The 10,795-nt window shown below is 44.3% G+C and overlaps 2 protein-coding genes across 2 annotated transcripts; both read right to left on the reverse strand.

The window, feature by feature from the left end:
• Window positions 1-634: 634 nt before the first annotated feature.
• Window positions 635-7,483, reverse strand: nipal4 (NIPA like domain containing 4). Its single transcript, XM_021617427.3, has 6 exons — window positions 6,958-7,483; window positions 5,490-5,750; window positions 3,148-3,204; window positions 2,639-2,729; window positions 2,193-2,353; window positions 635-1,895 (listed from the first exon to the last, which is right to left on the reverse strand). Exons 1-6 carry the CDS (start codon window positions 6,995-6,997, stop codon window positions 1,297-1,299), a joined length of 1,209 nt encoding a protein of 402 aa, XP_021473102.1. The 5' UTR covers window positions 6,998-7,483; the 3' UTR covers window positions 635-1,296.
• Window positions 7,484-9,134: 1,651 nt separating this feature from the next.
• Window positions 9,135-10,364, reverse strand: LOC100136703 (preproinsulin 2). The gene is given in 3 exon segments (NM_001124670.1): window positions 9,135-9,434; window positions 9,706-9,892; window positions 10,300-10,364. Coding segments are annotated over 2 exon segments (324 nt in total). The 5' UTR covers window positions 9,881-9,892; window positions 10,300-10,364; the 3' UTR covers window positions 9,135-9,285.
• Window positions 10,365-10,795: the final 431 nt, after the last annotated feature.

Here is a 10,795-nt window from a genome sequence, read left to right on the forward strand (position 1 = left end):
CCAGGCCATGATTCCCAGGCCATGACTCCCAGGCCATGATTCCCAGGCCATGATTCCCAGGCCATGATTCCCAGGCCATGACCAATAGGGAAGGGAATAATACAGTATACTACATCAAATATCAAGATTGAGGTTCCCAAGTTCAAAGTTTACAACGTGTAAAGCTATTCATACTTATGAATGTCTTAATATATTTTTTAAATGCTGTAAAAAGTAACTGTCCTCAAACTGCCGTTTGATTGGGTGTGCTACATTTCTTCCAGAGCAATTTCCAAATATGTCAACGGTCACGGGACACGAACAATCTTATTCACGTCATGTAGCCGATTGCTTCAAGCAAATCCGTGTACTGTGTGGCCACACGGCGTGTCTCCGCACGCTGGTATTAGGCTACAATGGGCCTATTGAAGAGAGCTTGACGTTTTTTTTTGGGTGTGGCGGTTTAAGTAAATGTGTGCTCTTGCAAAAGCTGCCATTGTTTTGAGTTTTGAGACTTTAGCTTGGATCTTAATCTCTATGTTATCATTTAAAGGTGCTGTGGTTCTTACTGAGTATAAACATCTCAATCCCCGACCTGGGCTCAACTGTAAGAGCTGCGACAACAGTACTTCCTCATCTCTCCACTGAAAAGGCACACAATAGAACATTTTTTATTGAAATGAGTGACAGGCAACAGAAATATGAAATGTAGTCAACATCTTAAAATGCAAAGTATATATATATATAAAAAAAATAGCCCTTTTTAAAATGCCTTGATGAATCACAAACATTGGTCTTCAGCAGCAGTCTACATAGACTGCGGCGTCATCAGCAACCCGCATGGTCATTAACTGAGGTTAAAAAACACCCACAAGTATAAACAACTATATAAAATGTAATCTATTCTCTGGCACCTTCATAGACAAAGGTCCTCAGTAGCTATTTAGCATCCTGGAGCATCATAGACATAGTCAACAACAGCTCTGGTCACAAATCTACATAAAACTACCAATAAAAAGACTAACAAATACATATTTACATAAGTGAATGTGCTAAGAGTTCTCTCAGGTGCCAGTCTCTCAGCTGATGATGAAGATCCTGAGTGCCAGTCTCTCAGCTGATGATGAAGATCCTGAGTGCCAGTCTCTCAGCTGATGATAAAGATCCTGAGTGCCAGTCTCTCAGCTGATGATGAAGATCCTGAGTGCCAGTCTCTCAGCTGATGATAAAGATCCTGAGTTCCAGTCTCTCAGCTGATGATGAAGATCCTGAGTGCCAGTCTCTCAGCTGATGATGAAGATCCTGGGTGCCAGTCTCTCAGCTGATGATGAAGACTCTGGGTGCGTCTTCTCTCATGGGAGGCAGGCTCTCCATATTCTCAACGAGGATGTGTTTGTCCTCCCGTTTCACCTCCAGCGGCTGACACATTCTGCTGGCCAGGCCCTCCAGGGTGACGTGGATGTCTTTGAACAGGTGCAGCATGGCTACCCCTAAGATGATGACCAGGAAGCCCCCCACGGTGCCCACCACATCCACACCAGACATGGTCCCCCACTCTTTAAACAGGATAATGGAGGTGGTGAGCACCACGGTGGTGAAACACACGTAGTAGATTGGGTAGACCAGCAGCGTGTTGAAGGTGTCCAGAGACTTGTTCAGGTAGTTGACCTGGACCACGATGGAACTGACCAGTGACACCAGAAGGATCCAGGTGAGCGGGTGACGCACCACGGCCGGGTCAGAGGTCACTGTGCGGATGGCGATGCCCAGGCCCTTGACGGAGGAGATGGTGAAGGCTCCCAGCAGGGAACAGATGCCGATGTAGACCAGGATGTTGGTCTGGCCCACACGGGGGGAGAAGTAGAAGATAAGCAGCAAGCAGGCCACCAGCAGGATACTGGCAAACACAAGGAAGCCTAGAGACACAAAGCGGATACACAGGAGCCATTGAAGTGAGGCTTGACACAGAGGAGAGAGGGAGATAAGTGTTTCTCTAGGGTGTGGTGGAAGGTAGTTAGGGAACAGACAGGTGTTATTCCCTGGTGCATATGTACCGCCTGTCCTTCTGTCTACATATTTGCTCAATAATGACGATAGCATCTTTGAAGTTTCTCTACTCTAAATGACATGTTCATTACCTCATTGTTGCACTGCCCTTAATAAAAGAATTGCTGTGTGAATAATTCCTATGTCAATGAATATAAACAATGTACCTGGGTCAAGCAATTTGTCAGTCATCTGCTGCAGGGTAGTGACTTCCTCTTCTTCAGGTGCATGGATCACCATGAGAGTGCTGCCCAGTATGCTGAGCACACAGCCCAGCTTCCCCAAGAGATTCAGTGTCTCCCCCAACAGGTAAGAGGACAGCACTGCACTGTGTCCAGAGAGAAGCCACAATGACACTCATTTGAATATTAATGTAAACCTGTAGAACAATGACTTCCATGTGAGGATACACAGTATCAACACGAACACAAAACACACACACAACAGCTCCTGAAAGTTCAAATAAGTTTCCGCGTACACCAAAATAAAGGGTGCAAAAATGACAACAACGGTGTGAGATTTTACACAGTCATGGAAAATGAGAAACCGGAGAGAGTATAAGTACCTGTATGTGAAGGCTGTGTGTTAATAGACAACAGAGAAGTAAGGGTACCTGATAAGGACACTCAGGGCGCCCAGAGGAGTCACCACAGTAGCTGGAGCAAACATGTACGCTGCAAAGTTGGCAACCTCACCGGCACCCACTGTGAGAGGCAGGACATAATGCAAAAACATTGATGTAGTCCTAATCCTTTACGGTTCTTGGAGACGGTTTCTTGGCTGTCCAGCTCGCTAATGATCACTAAACAGTCAGGGATCATCGAAAATTCCCAAAACAATGGCTAGAGGAGAAATGTTTACTAATTTTGACAGCAAGAAAATCTAATTATTAATTTTTTTAAATGTAAAATCAGTGCGGCCCTCCGGGAACTCAATGAAGACCGAATGTGGCCCCTGGGGGCAAAATGAGTTCAACACCCCTGGGATAAGGCTTATAGTTCTACTAGCTACCCAACAGAACTATGATAAAACTACTGGTATTCCCACTTTACATTATAGTGCTTGTGACAAACATTGAGGATAGATTTAACAACAACAACAACAACAACAACAAAACCTCACTGGTTAGAAGTCCACTCCACCATAGCCAGTCTTTTAAATATCCATGACCACCTTCACCTGCACAGAACACAGCAAACAAGGCATTCATTAGAATAGAAGACAAACAAATCAATAACAAATCAAGTTGTTTCTCGTCCTCAGGAAACCCTGATATTCAGGACAGCTTGTTTAATCAAACGTTATATAACTGACAAGAGAACGAGTCTTTTATCAGACTGTGTTTCACCGTTTCGGTCAGGGTTCATGTCCAGTATTTAGATACTACAACAACCTTTAAACAGGAACTGGATGTACTATTCACTATCCATACGGAGAGCTGAAATATCATACTGTTGGGTCATAGTCAAATCAAATCCAGGTTTCTTGGTCGCCTACACAGTTGTACAGGATGTTATCGCGGGTACAGCGAAATGATTATGTTTCTAGCTCCAACAATACAGGAATATCTAGCAATACAATAACAATGCACACAATAATCTAAAATATTTTTTTTATGTTTTAAAAAATGAAGACCTAACAGAATGATAAACATCAGAGTCATAAATAAATATATATGTATGTGAATGGTATGTATCTGAACAGGAAATGGTATGTAATAGCAGTAGTTATGATTAGAATGCAGTGTATACACTGAGTGTACAAAACATAATGAACATGCACCATGACATAGACTGCAACTCAATATTAGGAAGGTGTTCTTAATGTTTTGTACACTCAGTGTACATATAAAGTGGTAAAACAGTATGTTAACAGTATTAAAGCGACCAGTGTTCAATGACTATGTAAATAGGGCAGCAGTCTCTAAATAGCAGGGTAGAGTACTGGGTGGTAGCCGGCTAGAAGGGTGTGTAAGATTCAGGACGTGGTAGTGGGTGGTAGCCGGCTAGAAGGGTGTGTAAGATTCAGGACGTGGTACTGGGTGGTAGCCGGCTAGAAGGTTGTGTAGATTCAGGACGTGGTACTGGGTGGTAGCCGGCTAGAAGGGTGTGTAGATTCAGGACGTGGTACTGGGTGGTAGCCGGCTAGAAGGGTGTGTAAGATTCAGGACGTGGTACTGGGTGATAGCCGGCTAGAAAAGTGTGTAAGATTCAGGACGTGGTACTGGGTGGTAGTCGGCTAGAATGGTGTGTAGATTCAGGACGTGGTACTGGGTGGTAGCCGGCTAGAAGGTTGTGTAGATTCAGGACGTGGTACTGGGTGGTAGCCGGCTAGAAGGGTGTGTAAGATTCAGGACGTGGTACTGGGTGGTAGCCGGCTAGAAGGGTGTGTAGATTCAGGACGTGGTACTGGGTGGTAGCCGGCTAGAAGGGTGTGTAGATTCAGGACGTGGTAGTGGGTGGTAGCCGGCTAGAAGGGTGTGTAAGATTCAGGACGTGGTACTGGGTGATAGCCGGCTAGAAAAGTGTGTAAGATTCAGGACGTGGTACTGGGTGGTAGTCGGCTAGAAGGGTGTGTAAGATTCAGGACGTGGTACTGGGTGGTAGTCGGCTAGAAGGGTGTGTAGATTCAGGACGTGGTACTGGGTGGTAGCCGGCTAGAAGGGTGTGTAAGATTCAGGACGTGGTACTGGGCGGAGTTTGGCTAGAAGGGTGTGTAGATTCAGGACGTGGTACTGGGTGGTAGCCGGCTAGAAGGGTGTGTAGATTCAGGACGTGGTACTGGGTGGTAGTCGGCTAGAAGGGTGTGTAAGATTCAGGACGTGGTAGTGGGTGGTAGCCGGCTAGAAGGGTGTGTAAGATTCAGGACGTGGTACTGGGTGGTAGCCGGCTAGAAGGGTGTGTAGATTCAGGACGTGGTACTGGGTGGTAGCCGGCTAGAAGGGTGTGTAAGATTCAGGACGTGGTACTGGGCGGAGTTCGGCTAGAAGGGTGTGTAAGATTCAGGACGTGGTACTGGGTGGTAGCCGGCTAGAAGGGTGTGTAAGATTCAGGACGTGGTACTGGGTGGTAGCCGGCTAGAAGGGTGTGTAAGATTCAGGACGTGGTATTGGGCGGAGTTTGGCTAGAAGGGTGTGTAAGATTCAGGACGTGGTACTGGGTGGTAGCCGGCTAGAAGGGTGTGTAAGATTCAGGACGTGGTACTGGGTGGTAGCCGGCTAGAAGGGTGTGTAGATTCAGGACGTGGTACTGGGTGGTAGCCGGCTAGAAGGGTGTGTAAGATTCAGGACGTGGTACTGGGCTGAGTTCGGCTAGTGATGACGTTAAAAAAATGACTGTCAGTAGATACCCATCAGAACTTGATTCTATATAAAACTTTGATCAAAATAAGGACAATGCCCTCCTGTGGTGTACTGTGACTTGTCTTTGTGTTTTTCCACATCATTAAACAGTGAAGACCCCCACCTGCTCTGGTCTGTCCATTATTGGCTAGGCGAAGCAGGGCCTTCTTCTTCAGCATCACACTTCCTCCAATCAGGAAGGCCGACAGCACCGCCAAGGTCAAACCAGTCCAGAAGTTATAGTTGGTCCAGTTGTTGCCGACGGCTGACAGCCCTGTCTCTGTGGCATTGTGATTGTCAGTGAAGGAGGTGTTGAGGAGGTTTGCCTCCCCGTTGACTATACACACCGCAGTCTGAGATGGACACAGTAGCCTTATTATGGAACCTGGAAAAACAAGCAGAGTGAAATCACTTTTAACATTATTGCTTCATATGAACTGGGTGGTTGGAGCCCTGAACGCTGATTGGCTGACAGCCGTGGTATATCAGACCGTATACCACCGGGTTTCACAAAACATTTATTTTTACTGCTCTAATTACATTGGTAACCAGTTTATAATAGCAATGACACCTTGGGGGTTTGTGGTATATGGCCAATATACCACAGCTATGGGCTGTTTCCAGGCACACCTACACTACACCTGCTCGGGCCTTATAGCTTTATGAAAGCTATTACGCTCTTATTGTGTGATCACCATGTTATTTCTAAGTAAATACCTGGACATTTATGTACAATAAACACTATTAGAACATCTGGTGAAGAGAAACCAATCCAAAACACACAGTGGTAATGGCCTACATAGCAGATTGCTTAACCAGGTCATGTGTTGACTGATTACTATTATGTCACAATAGTAATATCCATGGCAGTTAGAATGATACCAGTGTATTCACGTTGTATGTTATCAACACTAACCTATCTACACAAAGCCCAATTAAAGATTGGAATGGTCAACTAAAATTAGGCTCAATTTCTTTGGATTTCATTGGGACAGAAAATATAAGAAGATTAGATAGCCTACTTTAGAAATCCACATGACATTTCATGTTTAGTGAGACTGGCAGATTCAATACATGACCTCACCATTTGAACAATGCCCCCGCATTGGCATGGTGCAGTGACATGTTCTCTCTGTCAACAAAGGTGTTCTATTCACACACAACGGAGATTACAATTCTCATGAGCGTAGAAATCATCAATTATATGGACATTTCAAGTGGAATGACCTAAAAAAAACTGGCTTTGGAAATTAGCTCATTTAAAAGTAGCTCAAAGACATGAACAACCCCACTTGATATTCTAAAATATTTTCAAACAATTGCTTTTAAAATCATACATTTAAACTGGCTTTGTGTTCTGCTCCAGGTGAAGACGTTTAGAAAATCATTTCTGACAATATCATTTTTGGGCTATTAAGTGTATTTACGGATGCCAACCCATGGGTATTATTGTCTGTAATACGCCCTTCGTGAATAAGCCTGCTGTTGCTATATAACAAACATAAAAAAAAATATTGTAGGCCCCCATTTCCCATTAAATAACGTAGCCTACAATAATATGATGACATTGAAGTATTAGTCTATAAACGTACCGTTTCGGCATGAATCCTTAGATAAATGAACATATTGCATTGTGTTGATTTAGGCTAATATCCAATAAATCTCGAAGTAGCCGAAAAAGTAGTAGTAGGCTAAAAAAGAGACCGGTAAAAGTATCCGTTCCCAATGTGATCGTTCTTAATTCCACGCATTAAAAAACAACGTTCGCAGAAACGAATCGATCCGACCGATTATTCACAGGGGGCGTGGGCACACAAATCAAGTCACCCTGACCTGCTCAGGTGTACGTCTGGCCCGCCCATTACCTCCGTCAGCAGCTCTCTCATTGGCCTCGAAAAGAGCAGGCGACGACGCTGCGCTTTCACTACTGATCAAGGGCACGTCCCTCTGCTCAGACGTTGCTGACGCCTACCAGATCTTACAACGTCTGGATAGGTAATTTACCTATCAACTAGCTAACCAGTGGTTGACGTGTCCATCGAATTAGCAAGGGAGAATGTTAAAGCAATCTGGGCTGCTTTCAGTACGTTTTTACATTCTGGAACATTCAATTGAACTGAAACGGTGCTATACTGAAGGCTCAGTCGAAAAAAAACGGGGAGGGGGTTTCGGGGACTCTGGCAGCATGGCAATCACACTTTAAAAACGACACTTATTGCGTCAAGCCACACCTCGCCACACCCACCAAACGGGAGCAAACGTACCTCAAAGTCTGTTCAAGAACGTACAAGGAAGTTGTGGATGTTACATTGCGATAACATTTACAGATGTTATCGCAATGTACCAAACGTTCAGGCGAAATGAACGCACCTCTGAACACCCGACTGCACAGTCGATGACGTTACCACAACCATTGGTTAATGCATAGGAGAACGGCCCTATACTTTGCAGGGTAGCCTAGTGGTTAGAGCGGTGGACTAGTAACCGAAAAGTTGCAAGTTCAAATCCCTGAGCTGACAAGGTACAAATCTGTCGTTCTGCCCCTGAATAGGCAGTTAACCCTAGGCCGTCATTGAAAATAATAATGTGTTCTTAACTGAATTGCCTAGTTAAATAAATTACAAATTAAAAAGAAAGTCTTCTTTATCAAATTAGTTATATTTACAACATTTTAGGTTGTTAATATAATTTAATCATATTGATCTAAATGAACTGTACTGTATATAAGTACATTAAAATGTAAACATGAAGTGTGTAAAAAGTATTGTTGTTGTCTCTCGGTGTCTTGACGATATATGATTCTTATCTTATTCACATTTTTTATATTTAATGTTCTTACTGTTCTTATTTTGTTCTTGTCTATAACTGTTGTGTATTTTGTCACGTGTTTGATGTGGACCCCAGGAAGAGTAGCTGCTTGCATGTGCAACAGCTAATGGACATCCTATAATCTAAACTATACTCAACTAAAACCTCTCGATTCATTCCATTCATTTTTTTTTGATGTGATCATCATCTCTGTCTTATGTCTCTGTAAATCTGAGGGAAGACTGACCCCTAGTGTCCACTTTGAGAAGCGCAGATCTGTAGGACTTCATCATACAACACAATGTATGCAAGAAAGACATTATATTATCCTCCTAAAACCAAACAATTCGTTTTTGCCCAATCTAATGGATATTAGGTGCTGTGGGATTATTTAAGATATTCTTGGAAGAGGTAGGGTTTCAGATGTTTTTGGAAGGTGAGCAGGGACTCTGCTGTCCTAGCTTTAGAAAGAGACTGGTTCCTCCACTGGTGTGCCAGGACAGAGAAGAGCTTGGACTGGGCTGAGGGGGAGCTGCCCTCCCGTAGTGGTAGGAGAGCCAGAAGACCAGAGGTGACAGAATGGAGACCCCGAGTTGGGGTTTAGGGTTTGGGCATAGCCTGAAGGTAGGGAGGGGCTTGCTGCTCCATTGGCAAGTACCACGGTCTTGTAGTGGATGCTAGCTTCGACTGGACGCTAGTGGAGTGTGCAGAGGAGCAGGGTGAAAGGGTTAATTAATTCTCCTAACCTGCTACAAAAAAAGTCACTTCCAGGCGAAACTCTTTCGAAGTGGCGTGAGAAGAGTGTTTCTCGTGCCCATTTTGTCTGCATTACAATATACATTTACAATAGTTTGGTTTCAACCCGGGATAATGAGAAAATCAGAACCACAAATTGAACAGAAGTCATAGTAGCCTACTCCAAACATAAGGCCCATTTACAAAAGGAAAACAAAGTGCTTGCTCATTTCATAGAACTTTATTTTCTAGGAAAAATAAAACATGTCTATGCCATTTCTTGTCTGCACTTGAAGCCTTTTCTTTGAGACGGGGATGATGCCTCTGCGCATTGGAGAGTGGCAGAGAGAAGAGCAGGCGTAGCGGTGAGACAGGCCTCAGTTGCAGTAGTTCTGCAGGTCGAAGATGTTGCAAGGCTTGTGACAGCACTGCTCTACAATACCTCTCTTTACTATCATGTCCATCTGGTCTTTGAATGGGTACTCGGCAACTTCGTTCTCCTGGGACGATTTTGGAAAGAGAAACCCTGCCAGAGGAGAAAGGCACATTGAGTGAGTGCTACCTCATAACATCAAGCAGCATATTGTATGGACTACTGTCATTTTCTGTGTTTCATCATTGCCTTCCCCATTCAGTTTCATATTTGTAGTTTCTTCTAAGTGACCATGCGTTTTCTAAATGTCATTTCGACACACATACACACAAAAACAGGAAAGTAACTCGTGGTCTTAGATCAAGTTGAGTTGTCGAGCAGATATGAAGTCTTTTGAATTCAGACAGTGCTAGAGGTGTCTTACCTGTTAGGGGATCCACATCTCTCTTTGGGTTGTAAAAGAATCCTTTCTCTCCACACACCAGATAGAGGGCGTCCACCAGATGAGAGCCACACAGGTGTTGGGCAGCTGCAGCGTCTGCCCCAGGGTAGAGGGCCAGCAGCACCAGCAGAGATGCAGCTTGGAGCCAGAGGGCCATGTTGATGATGGGCTGGAGGAGGGAAAGACAAACGAAACAGGTATGTTAACACTGTGGGAGTTTCATGCAGTGCACGAGAAACATCTCTATTCTTCTAGGAGTGACATTACTCCTTCTGTGTAATGCTGACGACACGACCCATATTCTGGTGTAATATTGTCATTCAGCATGTTCTAAAAGAAACCATAGCCTTACATCAACAAAACAACTATTTCCATAAGCACTCATACAGGAATAGCTCACTAGATGAAGTAAAATACAGTTGTTACTGACCTAAATACATTTTTTTAACAAAAACAGTAAGAGTTCCAGGGTTGTTTTCAGATTCTAGTGACATCTACATCCCCAAGATCTGCCACCGTAACCCAACTGTGGTTCCCAACCCTCCAGTGAAACACAAAGAGACCCCCGGCTCTTACCTGTGGAGGTGGTGGTGAAGAAGCTCTGTAGAAGAGTAGCAGAAATGCTGAAGGAAAAGTTGGTTGAGGCAGAACACCAGATTCTCCCCCCATTTTATACCCCTGGAGCAGGCAGGCAGGCCTCGGGAACAAGGGTCCGTGGTCTTTGCCAGTGTCAGCGGAAAAGAGAAGTTGCTCAATAAAATCTAACGGTAAGTGGCAATCCAATTGTTCGCCTCGTTAGGCATGTTTGTTTTAGTAAGTGACATCAGTGGTCCAAGCGGAGCGCCGGTGAATCGGACGTAACTGATGTGACCTGTGTCTGAGATGTACAGAGGATCCCAGGGATTGTTGGCTTGCGTTTGACCCACCTGTTCCCGCTTCAGACACACTAAAGAGTATAGTAGCTGTTTGTTTAAAGAAGGTAGCTAGTGAGAGACGGCTTGTGGCTCAATGAGTGTCCTAAGCAACAGTTTTTTGGTGTTGAAGGTACTTACCGTGTCCTGTTGTGATGTTA

The sequence above is a fragment of the Oncorhynchus mykiss genome, chromosome 10, assembly GCF_057628025.1.
Source record: "Oncorhynchus mykiss isolate SJ-2025 chromosome 10, ASM5762802v1, whole genome shotgun sequence".
NCBI classification, from domain to species: domain Eukaryota; kingdom Metazoa; phylum Chordata; class Actinopteri; order Salmoniformes; family Salmonidae; genus Oncorhynchus; species Oncorhynchus mykiss.

Excerpts from the sequence above, each read along its gene's own strand:
- nipal4 (XM_021617427.3), bottom strand. The coding sequence starts at position 6,997 with ATGCAATATGTTCATTTATCTAAGGATTCATGCCGAAACG. Across the intron at positions 3,205-5,489 it reads TAATGGACAGACCAGAGCAG|GTGAAGGTGGTCATGGATAT; the intron begins GTGGGGGTCTTC and ends TGTTCTGTGCAG. Across the intron at positions 2,730-3,147 it reads GTGGAGTGGACTTCTAACCA|TGGGTGCCGGTGAGGTTGCC; the intron begins GTGAGGTTTTGT and ends TGCCTCTCACAG.